General features: G+C 38.2%; 2 protein-coding genes across 4 annotated transcripts in view; both read left to right on the forward strand.

Moving 5' to 3' along the window:
* The window catches only part of DENND5B (DENN domain containing 5B), a 188846-nt gene that overhangs the window by 46674 nt on the left and 114734 nt on the right, over positions 1–27438 (forward strand). The window lies entirely within an intron of this gene.
* LOC113923035 (small nuclear ribonucleoprotein G-like) lies at positions 17006–17490 on the forward strand. Its single transcript, XM_035721937.1, has one exon. It carries the CDS (start codon positions 17110–17112, stop codon positions 17302–17304), a length of 195 nt encoding a protein of 64 aa, XP_035577830.1. The 5' UTR covers positions 17006–17109; the 3' UTR covers positions 17305–17490.

The following is a 27438-nucleotide window of genomic DNA, read 5'->3' on the forward strand; positions in this document are numbered from 1 at the left end:
AGAGAGGGATCCTTCTTTTTTTTCCCACTGTGCACGTCTCATTCAGCATGATGCTGTACTTTTCACTGCTCTTCACCTCGGCTGAGATGGTTTTACCTTATGTCTCAACACCAAGGCAACAACAACAGTACCGAATCAGGACACAGAGCAGTGTAGTCAGGGTGTTAACTACTCACAGGCCTATCACAGAAAAAATAAAGACCTGCCTGTATTAGATATAAAGTGGTTGAGGTTTAGAGAAAAGAGGAATCACTGTGGCTATGGTGGGATAGTTTATACAAGTAGAATTTAAGCTGAGGTCTGAAATATAGGACGGACAGGGTGAGGACAGGCTGGTGTTCTGAGCTCCAAGCCTAAAGGGTTCGTTGAAAGGCACAAAGAGAATTTTTATTATATCTCTAAAGTTTTCTCGCTTAAAAAATTGTGAAGCAAATACAGCATGTATGTTAACATAAGTTGAATTTGGGTGGAAGATACTTACATGCAGGTATTCATTATTTCCCTTCTACTTTTCTATATGATTGAAATATTTTTTTTAAGATTGTATTTATTTGAGAGAGAGAGAGCTCATGGCAATGGGAGGGGCAGAGGGAGAAGCAAGCTCCCCGCCAAGCAGGGAGCCTGATGCGGGGCTCAATCCCAGAGCCCTGGGATCAGGACCTGAGCCAAAGGCAGACTCTTAACTGACTGAGCCACCCAGACGCCCCTGAAATATTTTTTTAATTACAAACACGGAAAAGAACCTTAAAGCTGAGTGGCACAAGAGAAAAAGGAGAGAATTTATAGCCAGCTCTTAAGTTGACAAATGGTAATGACAGTCACTTATTTTATCAGGGGCTTGAAGGAACCAAAAATAGTATATTTTTACACAACCAAAGAACTGAAAAGTGACTAAGATCATACATAGTGAAAGAACAAATTAATGGAGAAGTGTAAAAAATAAGTAACAGGACAAAACTTCCTCATGGCTTGGGCCTAGCCTCTTTCACTGTGAGATATACTAATACAGAAAGCAGGTTGTGCATCACTAGAAGAATTTAAAGTGAATAAATGACTTATTTTAGTCATTATCACCAAAAGGAGCAAGTTCAGGAATACTGCACGAGAAATAAGGTAATCTGTACACCTAGTTTTCACATCCCTGTATATACCTGAAAAAAGAAATGTAAGCACTTTTCTGAAAGAGTGGCTTTAATGCATGTATTTAAGTTCTAATAAAATATATGTTATAGTCTCTCTTTTGATACAGTTGTGTTCACCAGCTTGAATTATTGCCTTCCCAGGGATTTCTTTTTTGTTGTTTTTTTTAAATTTTTTATTGTTATGTTAATCACCATACATTACATCATTAGTTCTTGATGTAGTGTTCCATGATTCATTGTTTGTGCATAACACCCAGTGCTCCACGCAGAACCCAGGGATTTCTTTTTATAAGCGCTGAGGGAAGAACCATTATTAATAGTTTTTTGTATTCCTAGAATGCTTGATTAACCTTAAGCAAAAACTGAATATATTTGTTGATTGGCAGTATAGAATTTTGAACAGTCTATTCACCACCAGTAAAATTGTGTTCCTAGTGAATAAACTTAATCTTACTGCAAAATATTTCTATATAACACAGTTTTTCTAAACCACAGCCTATTAATTATTTATATGTAAGTGAAGTTCGAGTTTGTTGGGTTCTTGTTCATTCATTCATACAAAATGGAAAGGCATTTAAAACTCATCCTAAAAGAATTTAACTTACTATATTCTCTCACAGAAGTATAATTTAACAAACTTATGGCAGTAACACTTATCTACCATGTAAGTATATTTGCAAAATTGTAAGTATCTGGAATGGTCTTGCAGAGGCACAAAATCCATAATGCAGCTTTCCTGTCATTTCTCAGCTATTTCTACATCATATTGTTAAAAAACGCCTGTTTTTACAATAATAGTAAAAGTATAGTTAACATAATAGTGTTATATTAGTTTTAGGTGTATGGTATAGTGACTCAGTAGTTTTCTATATTACTCAGTGCTCATCACGGTAAGTGTACTCTTAGTCCCCTTCACTTCTTTCACCCACCCCCCCCTTCTCTGATAACCATCACTTTGTTCTCTACTTTGTTGTATATTTAAGAGTGTGTTTTTTTGGTTTGTCTTTTTTTCCCCCATTGTTTGTTTTCTTTATTAAATTCCACATATGAGTGAAATCATATGGTATTTGTCTTCTTTGAAGCATTTCACTTAGCACTATAGTCTGTAGCTCCATCGATGTTGTTAACAAATGGCAAGATTTCATTCTTTTTTATGGTTGAATAATATTCTATTGTATATGTGTTCTACATTTTCTTTATCCATCTATTGATGGACACTTGGGCTGCTTCCATAATTTAGCTGTTGTAAAGAATGCTGCAGTAAACATAGGAGTGCATGTATCCTTTTGAATTAGTGTTTTTGTATTCTTTGAGTAAATACCCAGTAGTGGTATTTACTACATCATAGGGTAGTTCTATTTTTAATATTTTGAGGAACCTCCATATTGTTTTCCACAGTGGCTGCACCATTTTGCATTCCTACCAATAGTGCATAAGGGTTCCTTTTTCTCCACATCCGTGCCAACACTTGTTGTTTCTTTTGTTTTTGATTTTAGCCATTTTGTCAGGTGTAGGTTGATATCTCATCATAGTTTTGATTTGCATTTCCCTGATGATGAGTGATACTGAGCATCTTTCCATTTGTTGGACATCTATATGTTGTCTTTGGAGAAATGTCTGTTCATGTCTTGTATCCTTTTTTAATAGGATTACTTGTTGGTGCTGAGTTGTATGAGTTCTTTATTTTTTATCTCTTTATTTTTTTGGTGGGCATTAAAGCAAAGTATATTGAGCGAAAATACAAAGCTCCCGAAGAGGGAGGGGACCCAAGAGGGTTGCCCTATAAGTTCTTTATATATTTTGGATACTACCCCCTCAGCAGATACATCATTTGCAAATATCTTCTCCCATTCAGTAGGTTGTCTTCTAGTTTTGTTGATTATTTCTTTTGATGTGCAGAAACTTTTTATTTTGCTCTAATCCCAATAGTTTATTTTTGCTTTTGTTTCCCTTACCTCAGGAGACATTTCTAGAAAACTGTTGTTACGGATGATGTCAGAGAAATTACTGCCTGTGCTCTGTTCTAGGATTTTTATGCTTTCAGGCCTCACATTTAGGTCCTTCATCCATTCTGAGTTAATTTTTATGTTTGGTGTAAGAAAGTGGTCCAGTTTCATTCTTTTGCATGTAGCTGTCCAGTTTTCCCTACACCATTTGTTGAAAAGACAATCTTCTTTTCCCATTGCATGTTTTTGCCTCCTTTGTCAAAGATTAGTTGACCATATAATCATGGCTTTGTTTGGGGGCTTTCTGTCCTGTTCTGTTAGTCTATGTGTCTATTTTTATGCTGGGTCCATACCGTTTTAATTACTACAGCTTTGTAGTATAACTTTAAATCTGGAATTGTGATATCTCCACCTTTATTTTTCAAGATGGCCTTGGCTGCCTGGGGCCTTTTGTGGTTCCATACAAATATCAGGATTATTTGTTCTAGTTCTCTGAGAAATGCTGTTGGTATTTTGATAGGGATTACATTAAATCAGTAGATTGCTTTGATTAATAAGGACATTTTAACAATATTTGTTCTTCCAATCCATGAGCATATCTTTCTATTTGTTTGTGTCTTCTCTTTCTTTCATCAAAGTTTTGTACTTTTCAGATTACAGGTCTTTCACCTCCTCGGTTAAGTTTATTCCTAGGTATTATTTTTGGTGCAATTATAAGTGGGATTGTTTTCTTAATTTCTCTTTCTGCTGCTTCATTATTAGCATATAGAAATGCAGTGGATTTCTGTACATTGGTTTTGTATCCTGCAACCTTACTAAATTCATTTATCAGTTCTAGTGGTTTTTTGGTGGAGTCTTTTGAGTTTTCTGTATATAGTATCATATCATCTGCAAACAGTGAAAGTTTTACTTCTTCCTTAACAATTTGGATGCCTTTTATTCCTTTTTCTTGTCTGATTGCTATAGCTAAGACTTGAATAAAAGTGGTGAAAGTGGACATCCTTGTCTTGTTCCTGACCTTAGGGGGAAAGCTCTCAGTTTTCACCATTGAATATGATGGTAGCTGTGGGTTTTTCATATATGGGCTTTATTTTGTGGAGGTATATTCCTCCTAAACCTACCTTGTTGAGGGTTTTTATCATGAGTGGATGTTGTACTTTGTCATATGCTTTTTCTGCATCTATTGAAATGAACATACGGTTTTATCTTTCTCTTATTGATGCCATGTATCACATTGATTGATTTGTGCATACTGAACCACTCTTGCATCTTGAGAATAAATTCCACTTGATCGTGGTGAATCATTTTTTTAAATGTATGTTGGATTCAGTTTGCTAATACTCTATTGAGGATTTTTGCATCTGTGTTCATCAGAGATACTGGCCTGTAGTTCTCTTTTTTTGTAGTGTCTATCTAATTTTGGTATTGGGATAATGCTGGCCTCATAGATTGAATTTGGAAGTTTTCCTTCCTCTTTTGTTTTTTTGGAATAGTTTGAAAAGTTTGAGAAGAACATTCTTTAAATGTTTGGTGGAATTTGCCTGTAAAGCCATTTGGTCCTGGACATTTTTGTTGGGACTTTTTTGATTACTGATTCAATTTCATTGCTCGTAATGGGTCTGTTCAAATTTTCTATTTCTTCCTGCTTCAGTTTTGGTCGGTTATATGTTTCTAAGAATTTACCCATTTCGTCTAAGTTGTCCAATTTGTTGGCATGTAGTTTTTCATAATATTCTTTTATAATTATTTGTATTTCTGTGGTGTTTGTTGTTACTACCCCTCTTTCATTCTTGACTTTTAGCCCTCTCTTTTTCTCTCTTTTTTCTTTAAATTTTTATTGTTATGTTAATCACCATACATTACATCATTAGTTTTTGATGTAGTGTTCCATGATTCATTGTTTGTGCATAACACCCAGTGCTCCATGCAGAACGTGCCCTCTTTAATACCCATCACCAGGCTAACCCATCCTCCCCACCCCACCCCACCCCCTCTTTTTTGATGGGTCTGGCTAAAGGTTTATCAATTTTGTTGATCTTTTTAAACAACCAGCTCCTGGTTTCATTGATCTGTTCTATTGTTTTTTAAGTTTCTATTTCATTTTTTTTTCTACTCTATTTATTTCCTTCCGTCTACTGGTTTTGCGTTTTGTTGTTGTTCTTTTACCTAACTCCTTTAGATGTAAGGTTACATTGTTTATTTAAGATTTTTCTTTCTTCTTGAGGTAAGCCTATATTGCTGTAAACGTCTCTCTTAGAACAGCTTTTGCTGCATCCCAAATATTTTGGACTGTTGTGTTTTCATTTTCATTTATCTCTATGTAATTTTTGATTTCTCCTTTGACTTCCTAGTTAACTCGTTTATTGTTTAGTAGCATGTTATTTAACCTCCATGTATTTGTGCTCTGTCCAGAGTTGTTCTTGTGGTTGATTTCTGGTTTCATAGCATTGTAGTCAGAAAAGATGCATGGTATGACTTCAGTCTTTTTGAATTTATTGAGATTTGTTTTGTCTCCTAATATGTGATCTCTTGTGGAGAATGCTCCATGTGTACTAGAAAAGAATGTGTATTCCACTGTTTTAGGATGGAATGTTCTGAATATATATATTAAATCCATCTGGTCCAGTGTGTCCTTCAAAGCCATGATTTCCTTGTTGATTTTCTGTTTGGATGATCTGTCCATTGATGTAAGTAGGATGTTAAAGTCCCCTACTATTATTATATTACTCTCTATTACTTCCTTTATGTTTGTTATTAACTGCTTTATGTATTTGGGTGTTCCCATGTTAGGGCATAAATATTTACAATTATTGTATCTTGTTGGATTGTTCTATTTATGATTGTATAGTGTCCTTCTTTGCTGCAGTTTTTGTTTTAAAGTCTATTTTGTCCAAAGCAGGTATTGCTACCCAGCTTTCTTTTCACTTCCATTTGCATGATAAATGTTTCTCCATCCATTCACTTTCAATCTCCATGTGTCTTTAGGGCTGAAGTGAGTTTCTTGTAGGCAGCCTATAGATCACTCTTGTTTTTTTTATCCACTCTGTCACTCTGTGTCTTTGGTTGGAGCATTTAGTCAATTGTGTTCAAAGTAGTTATTGATAGTTATATATTTATTGCCATTTTGTTACTTGTTTTATGGTTGTTTTTGTAATTCTTCCCTGTTCCTTTCTTTCCTTACTCTCTTCTGTCATGATTAGTTGGCTTTCTTCAGTGATATACTTGGATTCCTTTCTCTTTATTTTTTGCATATCTAGAGGTGGTCTTTGATTTATGTTTCGCATTAGGTTTGCATATGACATCTTCTGCATATAGCAATCCATCGTAAGTTGATAGCCGGTTAAGTTCGAACCTATTCTTTACTCTTTTTTCCCACATTTTAGGTATATAGGTATATTTTACATCCTTTATTTTGTGAGTCCCTTGACTGATTTTTATAGATGTACTTATTTTTACTGCTTTTTGCTTTCTACTTGTTTACTCTTACTTTTGGTCTTCCCTTTCCACTCAAAGAGCCCCCCTTATTTAACATTTCTTAAAGGGCTGGTTTATTGGTCATGAATTCTTTAACTTTTGTTTGTCTGGGAAACTCATTTATCTCTCCTTCTATTTTGAATGATAGCCTTCCTGGATAGAGTATTCTTGGCTACAGATTTTTCCCTTATAGCACTGACTATATCATGCCACAATCTTCTGGCCTGCAAAGTTTCTGCTGAAAAACCAGCTGATAGCCTTATGGGGTTTCCCTTGTATGTAATTGCTTTCTTTTCTCTTGTTGCTTTAAAAATTCTCTATCACTACTTTTTGCCATTTTAATTTCTATGTGTCTTGGTGTGGACCTGCTAGAGTTGATTTTGTTGGGGGATCTCTGTACCATCTGGATCAGGATTTCTGTCTTCTTCCCCAGATTCAGTAAGTTTTCAGCTATTATTTCTTTACATAAATTTTCTGCCCCTTTTTCTGTCTCTTCTTCTAAGATCCCTGTAATGTGAATGTAGTTATGCTTGATAGAGTCACTTAGTTGCCTAAGTCTGTTCTTACTTTACATAATTTTTTTCTCTCTCTCACCTGCTCAGCTTGATTACTTTCCATTACTCTGTCCTCCAGGTCACTGATCCATTCTTCTGTTTCTTCTAGCCTACTATTTATTCCATCTAGTGTATTTTTAATTTCATTTATTATTTTCTTCATTTCTGCTTGGTTCTTCTTTATCTCTTTTTTAAGGGTCTCACTATGTCCTCTACTCTTTTCTCAAGTCCAGGGAGTATCTTTATGATCATTACTTTAAATTCTCTTATCAGTCATATTATGTATTTCTGTTTGCTTAGGTCTCTTGCTGTGATTTTTTCGTGTTCTTTCATTTGGGATATATTCCTCTGTGTTTTCATTTTTTCTACCTCTTTGTGTCTCTTTCTGTGTGTTGGGAAAGTCAGCTGTGTCCTCTGCTCTTGAAAGTAATGGCTTTATGAAGAAGAGGTCCTGTAGCCCTGCATTGCAGTATCCCCTGTTTACCAGAACCTGGTGCTTAAGGAGTGTCTCTTGTGTGTGTTGTGTGAGTGCTGGTATTGTGGCTGAGCCACTTTTTCTTTCAGTCCAGTTGTCTGCAGTGGCTCTCAGCCTGTTGTAGGCAGTGTTTGGTCCCTGTGCTGTTAGTGGGCAAGTCTGCAGCTGCCGTGGGCTTGAGTGGAGTCAGACCAGGCATTTGCCAGAGGTGGCAATAGCACACCAACTGCAGGACACTTTCCCTGTCTTGTCCCCTGAGAAACTTGTGTTGGTGGGTGGGGCCTGCAGTCAGACCAGATATCTGCCCCCAGTCCACTGCTGAAGCTGTAGTCTGACTGCTGTGGTTATCTTTTTCTCTCACTGGGGCAGGAGTTGCTTTGGAGTGTAGCTGGCTCCTCTCTGGCCTGCTTGCACACTGCCAGGCCTGTGGTACTGCCCTGTATGGGCTCCATCCAAGAGCATATTAGGAGAGAGGGGGAGGATCCACAGGATGCAGTAGGGGAAGGTAGTGGTGCTTGGTGTAAGCAAGTTAGGTAGTAAGTGGCACTGAGCTGGTTCCTGCAGGTGGCCATATGTTTATACTAGGCAGTCGGGGCAGGAACTTGCACCTTCCAGCTCCTCTGTTCCTGGAGGAGTCTTCCAAGGAACTCTACCCCTCCAGGACACCTCTGAGATGAGTAAACTACTCTTCCTCCTGTATGCCTCAGAGATTTTTCAAACTGCTGTTTCTATGCTGTATCCCCAGGGGCTGTTTGTTGTGCTGTGTCTTTGAGGCAGGGTCTCAGTATCCTTTCACCCTCCAGGCTCTCCCAGAGCTGAAGGTGCTAATTTTTAAAATTCCAGATTTTAAGTCCCACTGGTTATAAGAACTCAAAATTCAGCCCCTCTGGTTTTCAAATCCCTATGGGATTTATTTTCCCCATACAGGATCCCCTATTTGAGGGTCTTTCTCCCCTCTCCGTGCCCTCAGCTCCCTCCCTACCACGAATAGCCCTGCGGGTCCCTTTAGCTCCCAACTGACTGTGTTTCCACCCTACTTACTTTCTTCAGTGGGGCCTCTTCTCTGCCTTTAGTTACGGAGTCTGTCACGCAGTCTTCAGGTCATTTTCTGGGTTATTTACGCTGATATGAGTGTTGTCTAGGTGTATCTGTGGGATGAGGTGAGCTTAGGGTCGTCTTGCTCCACCATCTTCCAGTAATGATAATTTTAATTTGTAATTTCAGTACAATTATAATGACAAATCTTAAATTCTTACTAAATGACCTTTATACAACCATAAAACTATTATTCTAGAATTTGTGCAAACAAGATAAAAATCTTCACACAAAGTCAAAAGCAATCCCATGTTCATTCAGCTAGCCCATATTCTTAATTATTCATTTACTTAGCAAATAGTCCTTGAATTGGTGTCCTACTAGGCACTGTGTAGGCCCTGGGGATTCAGTAGTGAACAGGATACAGCTCTTATCCTTATAGAGCTAAAGGCTTTTCCAGGAGAAATGCCTATAAACTGAGAACTGAAGGGTGGCCAAGAATTGGTAGGATGCAGGGATGGGTTGGTGGGAGCAATACTGGAGGAAGTATTTGTGGCAGAACAGCATAAGTAAAAGTTGGCTAATTTGAGAGGATACTGTACATACAGTGAGCAGCTAGTACTTTCTGCCTGGCTGGAGTACAGAATACAAAGGATAGAGAAGATGCTGCGGGAAGGGTTAAGACATAAGCAGTCAGGTTGTGAAAAATTTTGAAGCTGTGTTAAGGAATTTGAGATTCAGCCTTAGGATGTTGAAACACTGTTGAAAAATTTTGAAGGAGAGCAACATCACTTCTGTATTTAGAAAGATTTCTTGGCAGCATTATGGAGTAAGAGTTGGTGGGAAGTAAGTTTGGGGGCAGTTAGAACAGTGATGACATGTAATAATTCAGATGAGAGGTGAAATTGGACCAGACTACAGCAGTGGCAAGGGGGTGGGGAGAGTTAGATAGATTTAAGAAAAATAGGTTAAATCAGTGGGATGAAGTATTTGATTAGCTGCGGGGAATGAGAGAGAAGAGGAGTGAAGGATGGCCAGTCCGCTGTCTGGGTGGGGCCACACGGTCACTGATGGTTACTCACTGAGCTGGCGGGGTTACTGGTACGGCTTTGGAAGGGATTCCCACTTTGGTCTGTAAGAACTCTTGTGAGTCCAAGAATTAGATCATTTTTACTGCCATTTACTTCCAAGTGGGAAGAAAGTAAACATGTCATTCCCAAGATGTCCATATCCCTGGCTACTCAGAGACATCAAAATAATAGTGAAGATTCATCATTAGAGGGGTGCCTGGGTGGCTCATTCATGAAGCGTCTGCCTCCGGCTCGGGTCATGGTCCCGGGGTCCTGGGATCGAGCCCCGCGTCGGGCTCCCTGCTCAGCGGGAAGCCTGCTTCTCCCTCTCCCACTCCCCCTGCTTGTGTTCTCTCTCTTGCTGTGTCTCTCCCTGTCAAATAAGTAAATAAAATCGTAAAAAAAAAGATTCATCATTAGAGTTCATTGGTTTATTTGTTAGAAAGAATCCTGTTTTCTGTAGGCAGTGTATAATTTTGTCTAGTTACATATGTAATTTCATTATCTATAACCCTTTATAGTCAATATAGTCTTGTGTTAAATGACTCACAAAGTAGCTATCATGATGACAGAGCCATTGTTGTCAAGGATGACAACATAAATATAATATCTAACTAAATGAATACATGTTAAAAGAAAACAACTAACTTATTGCCAGTTACAGCCACTTTGGAAGACAGTTTGACAGTTTCTTACAAAAGTAAACACACTTTACCATATGATACAGAAATCCTGCTCCTTGGTATTTACCCAAAGGAGTTGAAAACCTATACTACATAAAAACCTCATGTTTATAGCAGCTGTATGGGTTGTTTCCAAGATACGCTTTAGTAGATGAATGGATAAATGACTATGGTACATCCATACAGTGGAATACTAGTCAGTGCAAAGAGAAACGACCTACCAAGACATGAAAGGACATAGAGTAACCTTAAATGCATATTACTAAGTGAAAGAAATCAATCTGGAAAGGCTATAATATATATTATATGATTCCAACTATATGACTTTATGGAAAAGGCAGAAGGATGGAGACAGCAAAAGGTAAGTGGTTGCCTGGGGCTGGGGGGAGAAAGGGATGAATAGACAGAGCACAGAGGATTTTTAGGACAGAGAAACTCTTCTGTACCATACTATAAATGATAGATACATGACATTGCAAATTGGTTAAAACCCTGAGAATATATATCACCAAGAGTGAACCCTAGTATAAATTGTGGACTTTGGGTATGATGTGTGGATCTTCTTTTATTCAGAGTTACCTTTTATTCAGACACACACACATAAAATGTTTTCTTGGCTTTTACAATACTTGTTGGAAATGCTGCTTATATCATTTTACATTAGTAACTATAGAGCATTTCTTCCATCTACAAATCGGTACTTAATAATAGATTCATTTTACTGAACGGCTTGGGTGGGTTTGTTTTTAATGAAAAATTGATTCAAGCAAATGGAGAACTAACTCTGCAAGTCTAGAATGCTGTTAGGCATGCTGCCATCATGCTTGCTTTTCCTAACATTTGAAGGAGGATTTTGAAAATAGCCTTGATGATTGGTACAGCCACTGTGAAAAAAACAGTATGGAGGTACCTCAAAAATAGAAATGCCATTTGTTTGGGTTATTTTTTTTTTAAGATTTTATTTATTTTTGTGAGAGAGAGAGTGTGGGCATGGGGGTGCAGAGGGAGAAGCAGATTCCCCGCTGAGCAGGGAGACTGATGCGGGACTCGATCCCAGGACTCCAGGATCATGACCTGAGCCGAAGGCAGACACTTAACCGACTGAGCCACCCAGGTGCCCTAGAAATACCATTTGATCTAATAATTCCACTACTGGGTATTTACCTAAAGAAAACAAAAACACTACTTCAGAAAAGATATATGTATGCCTATGTTTATTGCAGCATTTACTTAAAGTAGTCAAGATAATGGAAGCAACCTAGATGTCTGTCAGTAGATAAATGGATAAGGAAGATGTGGTGTGTATATATGATGGAATATTACACAACCATAAAAAAGAATGAGATTATGCCATCTGCAACAATATGAATGACCCAGAGGGTATTATGTTAAATGAAATAAGTCAGACAGAGAAAGACAAATACCATATTATTTTACTCATATGGAATCTGAAAAATGAATGAATAAACAAACAAAAGGCAGAATCAGACCTATAAATATAGAGAACAAAATTACGGTAGCCAGAGTGAGGGGGTGGGGGGATGAAGGGTAGTGCGAGATACAGCCTTCCAATTATGGAATGAATAAATCACAGGAATAAAAGGCACATAGGGAATACAGTCAGTGATATTATAATAGCGTTGTATGGTGACAGATGGTAGTTACACTTGTGCTGAGCATAAGATAGCATATGGAGTTGTCCTATCAATATGTTGTACACCTGAAACCAATATAACATTGTCAAGTATGCTCAAAATTATTTTCTTATTTAAAAAAGAAAAGGAGGGGCGCCTGGGTGGCTCAGTCGTTAAGCGTCTGCCTTCAGCACAGGTCATGGTCCCAGGGTCCTGGGTTGGAGCCCCGCATCGGGCTCCCTGCTCAGCAGGGAGTCTGCTTCTCCCTCTCCCTCTGCCTCTCTCCCTCTCAAATAAATAAATAAAATCTTAAGAAAAAATAAAAGGACCTTTATGTTAGTTACTGTTTTTATAATATAACTTCACTCATTATTGCCATTTTCCTTTCCAGAAAACAGACTAACTAGTTAACTGAAGGTCACATATTGCTTAGTTTATATTTTATAAACTAAATATTTAGATTCTATATTTATGCTCCAAAAACAGAACAGCTAAGATTCTCCATGTTATGAGGATATTGAACCCTCTTTATTACAGAAGACACTTTGTATGCTGAAAGGAATTTCTTTCATTCCATTTTATTTTCTGCAGCCTTTTTTAGAGAGAAGGAAGAGTCAATCCCAGGTTTTGACTTTGGTGAGTCTTGGTATCATTTTTTTTAAAGATTTTATTTATTTGAGAAAGAGAGCACGTGCATGAATTGGGAGGTGGGTAGAGGGAGAGGGAGACGTAGACTCCCCGATGAGCAGGGAGCCCGATGCAGGGCTTGATCCCAGGACCCCGAGATCATGACCCAAGCTGAAGTCACACGCCCAACTGACTGAGCCACTCAGGTGCCCCAAGTCTTGGTATCATTAATTGACAGGAGGAATAGAGGAAGAAGAGAGTCTGGGAGACATATAAGGAGTTCAAGTTAGGAATACATTGAGTTTTAACAGCTTGTGGTAAAGATTTCCCAAAGACACTTGAAAATGTTGTCCTGGATGATTAGATTAGAGATACATATTTGGAAGTCATTAATATAGGTGATAATATGAGCTGTGGAGAATAGTATGGAGAGGAAGAAAAAATGAGCAAAGATAGAACCCAGTGGAACATAAAATATGGGGAGCAGCAGGAGAGAAACCCATGGAGGTAACTGATAGTAAGTTCCCTTAATAACTGCCCAGTCCATAGGAATTGGTAGAGAAGAGAGAATACCAACTTGGATATGAGCAACTGAACTTTCCAACCCCAAATCTTTTTTGGGATCTCAGCAGTCATTGCTGCTGCTACTGTGCTGGTCTTGTGGAGTACAGCTTTCTCTTTCCTGCACTGGTCTCTCATTTCTTACCGCTGAAAACTGTAAGACTTCACAAAATACTTAGTAAAGATGATAGAAGAAAATCATAAATGGAAAGTGACATAACCAGTTTAGGAAAATATCTGTGTGACTGCTCTCATTGCTCATAGAATCAGTTTATCCTTTAGGGCCCTTTACAGAGTTATGTCCTTTCCCAGGTAGGGGGTTGCCTCCTTGCTGAGGTAAAGATCTGCTTCCACACGACAGAAATTTCTTTTTTCCCCAACAGTGAGGAGAGTCCTTAGGCACATCTGGACTGCTTGTAGTCTAGGCTCAAGGGAATGAGAGAGAAGAGTTTCTTCTTCATATCAGTCTAAGTTTGATCTTTCATGGTTTCTTATCACATCATGAGGTGTTTTCTCCCAAGCTGATTAATAATGGCAGTGTCCACCTCCTTCAAGTGAGACAATACCCTTTACTTACAAGGGTATGACCTTAGTTTGTGGACCTACACAGTAACCATCTCAGAATATATTTGTCCAGAAAGACTCTTACAATATTGATTGAAATGAAAGAACTTAAGATTGGTGTCACAGAACACAGGAGCAAGGAGAGTCAAGTGTCACATGCTATAGAAAGCCCAAGTAGAGTGAGAGCTGAAAATGGTGTTTAGATTCTTAAATTTGAAAGTTGGGGCACCTCAGTTGGCTAAGCATCTGCCTTCGGCTCAGGTCATGATCCTAGGGTTCTGGGATCAAGCCCCAGGTCGGGCTCCCTGCTCAGTGGGGAGTCTGCTTCTCCCTCTCCCTCTGCCCCTCCGCTTGTGCTCTTTCTCTCTCTTTCAAATATATAAAATCATATAAAGAATTTTTTTAAAAAGATTTAAACTTGGGCACCTGGGTGGCTCAGTCGTTAAGCGTTTGCCTTTGGCTCAGGTCATGATCCCAGAGTCCTGGGATCGAGCCCCACATCGGGCTCCCTGCTCGGCGGGAAGCCTGCTTCTCCCTCTCCCACTCCCCCTGCTTGTGTTTCCTCTCTCGCTGTCTCTGTCAAAATAAATAAAATCTTTTAAATAAATAAATTAAAAAGATTTAAACTTGAAAGTCATGGACATATAGGAAAAGAAACATTTATCTGGTCTTCCTATACAAATGAACTCCTGGGTAATGAAATAGAATGCTAGACATTATATGCTTTCTGATGGAAGTATACAGCCACACCCATAAAGTAGTCTTGGCAAACAAAATTAAACCTGAATTTGCTCAAGTCTCTAGATCAGTGCTATCCAACAGAACTTTCTATAATCATGAAAATGTCTGTACTCCCCTGTCCAATATGATATTTACTAGAAGTGTGTGGTATGCAGCTCAGAACTGAATTTTAAATTTTATTTCTTTTTAAGTAATTAAAATTTAAATTTAAATAGACATTTTAGTGACCACTTTATTGAACAGTGCAAGTCTGTATTACCAGTTAAAAGACAGAGCATGTTAAACCATACATAGTATGGGGTTGCAATCAGTAAAATCCAAACTTGGGAAACTCTATCAAGTTCTTCAACAAAGAAACCCCAAGGTGGGGAAAAAGAGACATGGAGGGGAAGTCCTAAGATTGAAAGAGATATTAAAGATATATCAACAAATCACAATATATGGATTTTAGTTGGGTCCTCATACAAACTGTTAAAATAATGACATGAGATAAATTGGAAAGTTGAATAATGGTTGAATCTTTGATTTTAGGAAATTATTTTTTAGGTATCATGATGGTATTGTGGTTGTCTTATAATTATCTTTTAGAGAGACACATTGAAACATTCACTTTCTGTCCTCTGAAGCTATGCTTACCCTTACTAAACTTATCATTAATAACCTCTTTTGGCACTAGTGGCTTTAAAACTTTTTATATGGAGAATTTTGAACACATACAGAAGTAGATAGAGTAGTACAGTGAATCTTCATATACCCATTATCCAGCTTCAAAAATTACCAATTCATTGTTCTACTCCCTACCCCCATATTATTTTTTAAACAAATCCCAGATGTCATATGATTTTATTCAAAATATTTCAGTATATATCTCTAAAAAGTAAAGCCTCATTGTTCTTACATTACCCTGAAACAATTCTCAAACCCCCCAATTTTTAAATAATACTTTAATTTTATTAGCTTTTTATTTAATTTTGAATTCCCACTTAAGAAATTTATAGTTTACATCTAAATAAACAAACATGACAATTCGCTCTATAAACAGTTACATAATACATTTTATATTCTCAAAGTGACAATGTAAAATGCATAGAGTTACTAATTGTGAAAAGAGGGATTGCATAGAGTGCTCTGTGAAAATTGTGAATTTAGCCAAAAGCAAAGTAAGGTAACATGAAATTTGTCAAGTTGATAAATCTCTTTGTAAAGATATTTGGAATGTAACGGGAAAGCTTTTTTTAAAAAAAGATATGCGAGGGGCACCTGTGTGGCTTAGTTGGTTAAGCATCTGCCTTCAGCTCAGGACATGATAACAAGAGTCCTGGGATTGAGCCCCACATCTGGCTCTCTGCTCGGTGGGGAGCCTGCTTCTCCCTCCCTCTGCCTGCCTCTCTTCCTGCTTCTGTTTGCTCTCTCTGTCAAATAAATAAATAAAATCTTAAAAAAAAAACTTTATGGGAGTGGAAACTATTCTAAGGCCTTCTATAAAGCTCTTTAGTTAAGACGACTTGAGTCGTAGAGTTTGTGAGAAATTGCATAATGGAGGTAGTGTAGGCAAGAAAATGAGGTAAAGTGAATAACTGCCCAAGTAATATTTACTTTGAGTGTTCTGGAAAAACAGTGAAAAGAGACTTCCTAGGGATAGGAAATATTTTTTTCTTTAAACTAATCTCCTATTAATAAAACATACAAATTTTTAGTATTTGAAAGAGTTCAAACCATCCAAAATAAAAAAATTGTGAGAAATACAAGAATTTCGCAGAAATATGTACTTAGTTCTTGTCTCCTCCTTCTGGGATGGATGAGATACATGCAGTCTTTCCACATGTGGGCAGTGTAGGGTAAAGTTTTTTGTGTTTGACAGTTGAACCTATTTTGCAACTACATTTGTACACAGACCTTACAAAATCATCAGATACTAAATATCTAAAAATATACTTGGCATCTATTCTCCAAAGATCTCAACAAAAATCCTGAAAACTATATCTCCCATTGCCCTTCTAGGTTGAGAATTGAGGAATTATGTAGAGGTAGGCTGGTAGAGTGGAGGGGAAAGGCAAAGTCATAATATGAGGCAACTACTGAAAATATTTTTTTAGAAGGAACAAGTACTTCACAAAAGATTGTTATGAAGAGGTTTAAAAATGTATTTATAAACTAATATTAGCAACCTTACTTTATTTCTGAATGTTTAGATAGAAAGTAAAAATAGGCTAACCTCTGAGGGCCCCTAGAAACAATGACACCCCAGTAGAAATGAGCACACCTGGCACTCATCTTCATTTCTAAAACCATTCTCCAGTTAAAGGATTGAAGGATCCTTGGAGAAATGGTTGATTCTAGAAATGGGGCAGGAAATATGTAAGATGAACCTAGAGCATCTTATAGTGCTGGAAAATACGGAAGTGCTAAATACAAAAACAATACATAGATAGGGTATGTCAAAGGGGCACAAGAGCCAAATGAAAGAGTTCCCAGGTATTAAAAGTGGAATGGGGGCTTACCGGGGGAGTGTGTGGGACGCCACGAATTCCATTTGGAGGCATCTTTGAGCTCGCGCAGTAGACACCATGAGCAAAGCTCACCCTCCCTAGTTGAAAAAATTTATGGACAAGAAATTGTCATTGAAATTAAATGGTGGCAGACATGTCCAAGGAATATTGCAGGGGTTCGATCCATTTATGAATCTTGTGATAGATGAATGTGTGGAGATGGCAACTAGTGGGCAACAGAACAATATTGGAATGGTGGTAATACGAGGAAATAGTATCATCATGTTAGAAGCCTTGGAGCGAGTATAAACAATGGGTGTGTTCATTAGAAGAAATCAACTGCTTCCACATGTCCCCTCCATAGTACCTGTTTTACTACAATATAAAAATCAGGTCGTGTGCATTTTCATATTGAACTTTTTTGTTAAATAAACTTTTATAATAGTCAAAAAAAAAAGTGGAATGATTTGAGCAACAAAATAAAAGTATTATTGGATTATGACCCAAAATATAAAATATCCATAAGTTCATAATGATGTAAATAAATTGTTAAATAACATGGTAAATGGGGGAAGAGAAGCAAATCTTCCTTGCAGAAGAATTCCAAATAATTTATGTAGATACTCTACCCCAGCTCTACTTTTTTAAATGTGGGTTGGGTGTAGTGATTTCCTTTTAAAAATTATAATATGGAAAAGGGGAGAAAAAGAGGAACTGTACAGTGGAGAAACATGACAGACACTAGCTCAGCCAGGTGATCAAGGTGAACATCAACAGTGAAAAGTCATGTTGATAGCACGTAGCTTGATATGATGTGATAAAATGGCACTTTACCTCTGTGATCTTCCCCCAAGCCCAAAACCCCAGCCTAATCCTTAGAAAAAATCAGACAAATCTCATTTAAGGGACTTTCTATAAAATACCTGACCAGTACTCTTTAAAACTGTCAATGTCCTCTTTTTTGTGGCACCTCAGAGGTGGTAGGCTGCTTTAGGATGAAGCTACTGGTTGCCAGAAACTTATTGAAGTGGACATTGAATGCAACTTCATACCTTTTATGAGAAGCATATGGCCACAGAAGTTGCTGCTGATGCTCTGGGTGAAGAATTGGAAGGGTTATGTGGTCCACGTTACTGGTGGCGATGACAAACAAGGCTTCCCCATGAAACAGGATGTCTTGACCCATGGCCATGTCCACTGCTGCTGAGTAAGGGTCATTCCTGCTACAGACCAAAGAGGATAGAGAAAGGCACAAATCTGTTCAGGGTTGTACTGTGGATGCCAGTCTCAGTGTTCTCAACTTGGTCATTGTAAAAAAAAAAAAGAGGAGAGAAGGATACTTCTGGACTCACTGATACTACTGTACCTTGTCACCTGGCACCCAAAAGAGCTAGCAGAATCTGCAGACTTTTCTAAAGAAGATGATGTCTACCAGTATGTTGTGAGAAAGTACCTAAACAAAGAAGGAAAGAAACCTAGAACCAAAGCACCCAAGATTGAGTGTCTTGTTACTTCACATGTCCTCCAACACAAACGTCAGCATATCACTCTGAAGAAACAGTGTACTAAGAAAAATAAGGAAGAGGCTGCAGAATATGCTAAACTTTTGGCCAAGAGAATGAAGGAGGCCTAAGAAAAGTGCCAGGAACAGATGGCCAAGAGATGGAGGCTGTCCTCTCTGAGAGCGTCTACCTCTAAGTGAGTCCAGTCAAAAATGAGATTTTCTAAGAGTAAGAAATAAATAAGGTCAGACATCAGAAAACAAAACCAAAAACTGTCAGTGTCATCTAAAACAAGGAAAGTCAGAGAAACTGTCACAGCCAAGAAGAGCTTAGGGAGACATCATGGCTAAATGTAATGTATTTTGGATGGGATTCTGGAACGAAAAAAGGACCTGAGGTAAAAACTAAGGAAATCTGACTAAAGTATATACTTTAGTTAATAATAATGTATAAATACTGTTTCATTAATTGTAACAGATGTACTGTTGTTTTGTTTTAAGTAGGCTCAGCTTGGGGCTTGAACTCGTGACTCTGAGATCAAGATCTAAGCTGAGTCAAGAGTCAGACACTTAACCAACTGAGCCACCCAGGCACTCCACAAATGTACTGTTCTAATGAGATATGTTACTAATAGGAAAAACTGCTTGGTGGGGTTATAGAAACACTCTGTACTATCTTCCCAATTTTTTTTGTAGGTCTTAAAAACATTCTAAAAACTAAAGTTTACTTTAAAAAAAGTTAGTCATGAAATCTAAGAGTCAAAGCAAAGAATTATAAAATTCTGATCAAGTGATACCACAGTAGACAGACATATAATAATAATTCTTTTCTTTGAAATAAGGTAGGTATCAGATTTTAATTTACAAGTAACATGAATTGAAAAGAAATAAAATGTTCTAAAGAAATTGGGCTAATTTTGTGTTTTGTTTTTTTTTTTTAAGATTTTATTTATTTATTTAACAGAGAGAGACACAGCGAGAGAGGGAACACCAGCAGGGGGAGTGGGAGAGGGAGAAACAGACTTCCCGCCAAGCAGAGAGCCCAATGCTGGGTTCGATCCCAAGACCCTGGGGTCATGACCCCAGCCGAAGGCAGACGCTTAATGACTGAGCCACCCAGGTGCCCCAGGCTAATTTTGTTTCTTAAATTACGTTTCAGTTTTTATAGTTTATAAAGTGTAGTAATATAAAATTTTAAAATAAATCATTTTCACAGGTATCAATACTTTAAGTAAGTCTTACAAACTCTGGAATAAATAATTCAGACCAAAGAGTACAATTTCCATTCATTTGTCCATTTATTTAACAAATTTTATTGAACATGTGTAAGAATGTAAGAATGAAGAATATGTTGAAGAGCTTAAAATTTAAAGGAGGAGATAAAATTTAACAGTTTTAATATAATAAGGTAAGTGATAGCAATATGTATAGTAATTATGAGAACACAGTTCCAAAACCTTGACAATATTATTTCCTTTTTTAAAAATGCAGAGGGGAGAGCATTATATTCACACACATGTGTGTGCTGACAAGAAAAGAAGTGCTTTGTCCTAAACTTTACCATCAAGGAATATTTTTATTTTAACACAGCTAATATTTAATACAATGTTTTTATGACAGTGGTTCATTTAAAAATTAAGCTCATGGAATTTTAAGATGTCAGGCCATAAAAATTATCTTTTCTAATTTGTAGATTTTAAGTTGTGTTATGGAAGAAACCTCCTCACTTTTCCTGTACATGTCAAGAAAGGTTTCCCAAATGAAGTTTCTTCTAAGAAGAATCTTAAAGACCTGTAGGAGCCTAGCAGGCAGACAAGGAGGGAGTTGTATAGTAGGCAGAATTCTAAAAATGTCCCCCCAAGATTCCTGTCTCCTGTTTATTTAGTCAAACCAGTCTAGGTACTGTTGTGAAGGAGATTCACAGATGTAATTAAAGTTACTAATTAGCTGACCATGAAATAGAGTAGCTTGGATTATCCAGTTTCCCCAGTGTAATCACATGAACCCCTAAAAAAGAAACTCAGATTTGGCAGAAAGGCACTCAGGATTCCAAGGATGAGGAGGGTTCATTGTACCATTGCTGATTCTGAGATGTAAGGGCCCCATGGAGGGACCAGAGAGAGAGGCCTTAGGTGCAAAGGGCAGCCCTGCTGACAGCTAGCAAGGGAATAGGGACCTTAGCCCTGTAACTGCAGGGAACTGAATTCTGCCAACAACCCACGTGAACTTGGAAGGGATTCTTCCCCACAGCCTCCAGAAAGGACAGAAGCCCTAACAACAGGATGATTTCAGTACCGTGAGACCTGGAACAAAGGAACCAGCAGAGCCACTCTATGCCCAGACTTCTGACCCACAGAAACTATGAGATAATAAATGTGGGTGTTGTTTTAAAGTTGCCAAGTTTGTCACAATTTATTAAGGGAATAGTAGAAAACTATTTATTTCTTTTTTAAAAAAGTTGGGGGCGGGGAGCATCTGTGTGGTGCATTTGGTTGAACATCGACTCTTGGTTTCGGGTCAGGTCATGATCTCGGGGTCATGAGATCAAACCTCATGTCAGCTTCACGCTCAGCTTGGGATTCTCTCTCCCTCTCCCTCCTACCCCTCCCACTTGTGTGCTCACACACGTGCTCTCTCTCCGTGTCCCTCTCAAATAAATAAATCTTTAAAAAAGAAAAAACTATTATTTTTATTTAGGGAGGAAGACATTCCAGATAGAGGAAGCCTTGCAAAGCCCCATAGAGCACGGTACTTAAAAGGGAACTGCAAGTCGTCTGGCATGGCGCAAGTACAGAAGGTGTAGGGAGCGGGGGAGCCTCAGAAATTGGAGCTGGAAATGCAGGGCTAGGTCATAGTGTGGTCCTCAAGTGTTGTTTAATGAATCTGGACTCGAGGTGAGGGGGGACTAAATTTATAAGATTGGTACCTTAGTTCACTTTGATTTCCTGAGGAGATGAGATTAATTCCCTTATCTCTTTGAGATTTTTGCTCAGACATCGCGTTCTCAATGAGACACCCGCTCTGACCTCCCTATGTAATACTGCAACCTATGCCCTGGACTGCTGGCCTTCCTCTCTCCTTATTTTTTAACTTTTCATTGCACTTTTTATCTTCCAACATATTATATAATTTATATTTATTATTTGTCTCCTCCAAGGTAAACTCCATGAAGGCAAGGATTTTTTGCCTTTTTGTTCCACTGTTCCAGTTATTTATTGTTGCATAGCAAACTACCTCAAAATTATCAGGTTAAAACACAGTCATTTATTTAGCTCACAGTTCTGCAATTTGGGCAGAGTGTGGTGAGACTAATTTGTCTCTGCTTCGTTGACATCAGATGAGTGGTTTGACAGGGGTCCAGAGGACCAGCTTTCAGGTGGCTCACCCCCTGGCTGGCAGGCTATATTGCTTACTATAGGCTGGGATGTCAGTCCAGCCTGTGGGCTAGAACCCTCAGTTTCTGTCCTTATGGGCTTCTCCACAGGCTGTGTGGGCTTTTTGACAGCACTGTAGCTATGCTGTAAGGGCTGTGTTCCAAGAGAGCAAGGTGGAAATGCATGGCACTTTTTATGACTGAGCCATGGAAGCCGTAGCCTCACTTCTGCTATATTCTTTCATTTGAGGCAGTCACAAGGCCCTTCCAGGTTTAAGGATCGGGGACAGGGACTCTACTTTCTGATGGAGTTTCAAAAGCTCATGTAGGACAGGAGATATTGTTGTGGCTATTTTTGAAGAATGCAATCTGCTATTACATCTCAAGAACCTAGAATAGTGCCTTGGCTCATAGAGCTTCAAAAATACTTGAGTGAAAGAAAAAGGGGCAGAGAGAAAAGGGACAATGAGATATGAATTAGAAAGGGAATTTATTTTTTAATTTTTTTAAAGATTTTATTTATTTGACAGAGAGCAAGAGAAGGAACACAAGCAGGGGGAGTGGGAGAGGGAGAAGCAGGCTTCTAGCAGAGCAGGGAGCCCGATGCGGGGCTCGATCCTAGGACCCTGGCATCATGACCTGAGCTGAAGGCAGATGCTCAATGACTGAGCCACCCAGGCGCCCCTAGAAGGGGAGTTTAATGTACAGTGTATGGCAGGGAAACAAGTTAGGAAGCTGTAGCAATATTCTGAGTCTGGCTTGAGGCTCAGTTAACAGTGTAGCAGTGAAAAGAGAAAGGAAAGGCTGATTTGGAGGGATATTAAGGAGGTATAAAGTGCAAAATTTAGTGACTATTTGAATATGGAAGGAAAGGAGATAGATTCAGGTGAGGGAAAGGGAGAAATCTAGAATCTAAAACCTAGAAATCTAGCATGACTCCTAATCAGTCAGTCAAATATCCTGGCTAAGTACCAGATAATACTCTGAGCGCTAGAGTGAAAACAGTAAGTATGAATCCCTTTTGATAGGATTACTTTTAGTGTTAACCCTTCTTTAAAAAAACAAGCAAACAAACCAACCCAGGGCTTGAGATCATGTTGAGAGTTTTCTTCTATGTCTGATGGAAAGAGGAAGGAAGACTTTGTTTTTCCTATAAGGAAGAGAAAAATTCTCTGCCATCCCATTTTTATCCTTGGTTTTTTGTTTTGTTAATTTTGAAAACTTCGGAAAGTGGTTAAAATGTTTTTCCCCCCTACCAAGGTGACTTGACTTTTTTCTTAACTTTATAAAATATGCTAGACAGTAGCTCTGGGAATCACAGCCTCTTGTAGAACTGGGAAGTTCCTTGTCATCTAACAGGTCACGTCTTCCTCCTAGGATACGTGGGCCATGATTTTATAGGTGTGTGCTTTCCCCCAATACCATTTTAAGAACTGAAGTCCATGCAGTTCATTTTAAAGCCTGAATTTCTAGCTAACACTCAGCATATTAGGGAAGGGCCTTTAGGGCCTTTGGATAAAAGTGCATACTGATGAAGAGACTCAGGCCACTTTTGCTTAGCAGCAGTTACATCAGCTGCAAAAAGTTCAGGTGATTGTTGGAATAATAATGCTTCTGTTTGATTCTTATAGGAAGATTTTCTCGGTAAATCTTATTAACATTTTTTGCCCTATTTTGCTCATATTATAATAATTTCATAGACCAGAGGCAGTGGAGCATTAGTAAAACACATGTATCCTTTTTCCTACCTTGTAATTTATATCTTTTCTTTAGAGAACTTTGTTGATTTCTTATAGAGGTTTTTTGTTTTATTTTGTTGAAGAGAGTAAGAGGAAGAAAGTGGTATTCTTGTATATGTTCGTTGGTATCCCTGTGTAAACTAAACTGAGTTACTTGTTTCTGACTCTTTAAATTTATTTATTTATTTATTTTTTGGTGAGATTATTGGCAGCAAAAAGTAATGAACGGAAATGAAGGGAAAAGTCTGTGTTAACTCTGAGCAAATAACTGCTTCTTTGAGTCATACAGCAGAACTGTTTCAGTTTGAATCATCTTAGAAATCTAACCCTATAGTGTTACTTGTCAGCTATAAATATTTTAATGGCAGGTGCCTTTCTTTTGTTCCTGAAGGCAAAGGGTAGCTCTCTTGATGTCATTTTAGCAGAGAATATTCCTTTAGCAATAAGGAAGATTCATTTTATACTTTATAACATGCAGCATCAAATACTGACATTGATATGCTTTCCCAGAAATACATTGCATAAATGATCCTCATACAAGATAGATCTCTAATAATACTAATGTGTTATTATATAATATGTATTTTATGTATGAGGAAACCTTTGCTCAAAGAAAGTGTAGTTAGGGGCGCCTGGGTGGCTCAGTTGGTTAAGCGACTGCCTTCGGCTCAGGTCATGATCCTGGAGTCCCGGGATCGAGTCCCACATCGGGATCCCTGCTCAGCAGGGAGTCTGCTTCTCCCTCTGACCCTCTTCCCTCTCGTGCTCTCTATCTCTCATTCTCTCTCTCTCTCAAATAAATAAATAAAATCTTTAAAAAAAAAAAAAAAAGAAAGAAAGTGTAGTTAGTAGCCCTAAGCTACTAGAACCCAGAATATTCAACTAGAATTAGAACCTTGTTTTCTTGGTTATGCTTATTATTTGAAAATCACTGTTACATTTTTCAGAATAATAAAAATAATTTACTAAGCACTGATTAACACATGGTACTTATTATTTACCTAAATATTATGGACCTTTTCCTCTTAGAGGGTTTTATAATATCAGTTACAATACTTCAATGACTTTTTAAAGTTTTTTCTTCTTTCATATTTTATCAGAAAAGGGATAGGATGTAAAGCATGGCTTAGAAGCAGAGTGCTTTGTTTATTCCTCATTATCAGAGGACTGTAGATCTTGAATCCATTGCTAAGGTTATTTTTGCAAGTAAATAATCTGCTACTGTATTCTGTGCTTGGTGGTAGAATGCACAGTGCCTAATAATTTTTTTTTAAGATTTTATTTATTTATTTGACAGAGACACAGCAAGAGAGGGAACACAAGCAGGGGGAGTGGGAGAGGGAGAAGCAGGCTTCCCACCGAGCAGGGATCCCGATGCAGAGCTTGGGGTCATGACCTGAACTGAAGGCAGGTGCTTAACGACTGAGCCACCCAGGCGCCCTGTGCCTAATAAGAATTTGTCTGGTCTCTGTCCCAGTCCTGGCACAGAACTTCTAGATCCCTGGTAATTTCTTAAGTAATAGGAGTGTTATCCTAATGAAGGAAAGATGAGCCCCTATATAGCTTCAGGATAGGGGCTGGTTACCAGAGGGCTTGAGCCAACCGGGCCTCTCGGAAAGGGAGGAGGTTAGAGATTTGAGTTCAGTGATATGGCTAATCATCAAATCAGTCCTGTGTACGCAGTGAAGCCCATTAAAAACTCTAGATACCAAGGGCGCCTGGGTGGTGCAGTCAGTTAAGCCTCCCACTTTCAGTTTTGGCTCAGGTCATGATCTCAGGTCGGGAGATGGAGCCCTGAGTTGGGCTCTGCACTGACTGCTTGGGACTCTTTCTCTCCCTCTCCCCTCCCCCTCCAAAATAAATAAATAAATCTGTAAATCTAAAACAAAAAACAAAAAAAAACCCTCCAGATACTGAAGGTTAGTGGAGCTTCTTGGTTGATAAACACATTGTGTGTGTGTGGTGGTGGCAAGTAACATACCCTGATTCCACAGGACAGAGCATGAAAGCACTGCATTCCCTCCCAGACCTCACCCATTTGTGTATTCATTTGTCTGGTCCTTCAGATTTGTAGCTCTTGTTTTGTTTTTGTTTTTAAGATTTTATTTATTTGACAGAGACACAGCGAGAGAGGGAATACAAGCAGGGGGAGCGGGAGAGGGAGAAGCAGGCTTCCCGCCGAGCAGGGAGCCTGATGTGGGGCTCCATCCCTATGACCTGAGCTGAAGGCAGACGCTTAAGGACTGAGCCACCCAAGCGCCCTTATTTGTAGCTCTTGTAATAAAACTGCAATCACAAGTAATAGTGCTTTCCTGAGTTCCATGAGTTTTCTAGTGCATTATCAAACCTGAGAATTATGGAAACTCCCAAATGTATAGCCAGTATGTCAGAAGGGCTGGTGGGGTGGGGACCTCTGAAGTCAGGGCAGTCCTATTGGGGTCCATGCCTTTTAACAAGTGACGTCTGTGCCAACTCCAGGTGATTAGTGACAACTAAATGGAGGTACTGGGTTGAAACAGAATAACTGCTGTATACTCTTGGTTTCCAGTGAATAAACTTCAGTAATTAAAGTGTATTTTAGTGTTAGCTAAATATAGTATGACTCTTTAATTTTGATGTGATCAAGAATGAAATATACTGTGAATTTCTTAGAAATTCAAAGTTTACTAGATTGATATTGATGTACTTTTATTAATATCTTGAGGGCGCCTGAGTGGATCAGTTGCTTAAGCGACTGCCTTTGGCTCAGGTCATGATCCTGGAGTCCCGGATCGAGTCCCAGGATCGAGTCCCGCGTCGGGCTCCCTGCTCGGCGGGGAGTCTGCTTCTCCCTCTGACCCTCTTCCCTCTCGTGCTCTCTATCTCTCATTCTCTCTCTCTCAAATAAATAAATAAAATCTTTAAAAAAAAAATCTTGAAACAAACTTTTAAGATTACCAGGGTTCATGGTTTTTTTTTATTGATGATTATTCCTCAGTAGGGTCTATGAATTTTCAGAGATCCCAGCTTCTTTTGCTTGATTCCCTTTATGACCAGCAAGATTGCTGACTGGATATAGAAGTTGTGTTTTTAGAAAGTCTAACAGGCCCATCATGGGTTAAAACCTATAGCCTTAATTAGTAGCTAGTAGTGGATATATGGCTTCTTCTATGAAGAATAGAGAGCATCCATAAAAAATGGGCAAATTCTGTCCCATATTTAAAGAACTGCATTTATTATGTATAGGAGCACAGTAAAAAGCAATCTAGAAAGTTACCAAGGAATATAATGCACAATATAGTCAGGGACTACAAACATAGTAGCAGACTTTGTATTTTAACGTATTTCAAGTGCTTTATGGGAGTTAAATTTTGGGGGCTCAGTCTTTCTAGAAGTACCCCTTTGCACTCTGGTATATTAGGTAAAAATATCTGTCACATTTCTTTTTTTAGTTATACATTATATTTTTAAATATATGTGCTATAAAGTGGGCTTTGAAATCCAAATTTGATCTAATGGTCATTCACATTATAGCTTTGCATGAAGCAGATGCACTTACTTCACTGGAAATTTTCTGAAATATTTAGACCATGGGTAATCTGGAGGCAAGGATAAAATAATTGAATATCTAAATTTACTGAAAAGATTTTTGCTTATGTATAATTCTCTGTGTAAGTTGACTTGGAATAGCTTTCATATTTTTTCCTTTTTTTTCTTTTTCTCTGGTAAAACCAGAAACAGGAGCTATATTAAGTAATTAAACTATTGGTAAATATTCCTAGTGAAACCCTAAATGCACCCAAGAGTTTCTACCTTAATCAGGGCAAAATAGCCTTTAGATGAAAGTTAGG

The sequence above is a fragment of the Zalophus californianus genome, chromosome 9 (genome assembly GCF_009762305.2).
Source record: "Zalophus californianus isolate mZalCal1 chromosome 9, mZalCal1.pri.v2, whole genome shotgun sequence".
Classification (NCBI taxonomy): Eukaryota; Metazoa; Chordata; class Mammalia; order Carnivora; family Otariidae; genus Zalophus; species Zalophus californianus.

Excerpts from the sequence above, each read along its gene's own strand:
- LOC113923035 (XM_035721937.1), top strand. The coding sequence starts at position 17,110 with ATGGACAAGAAATTGTCATTGAAATTAAATGGTGGCAGACATGTCCAA.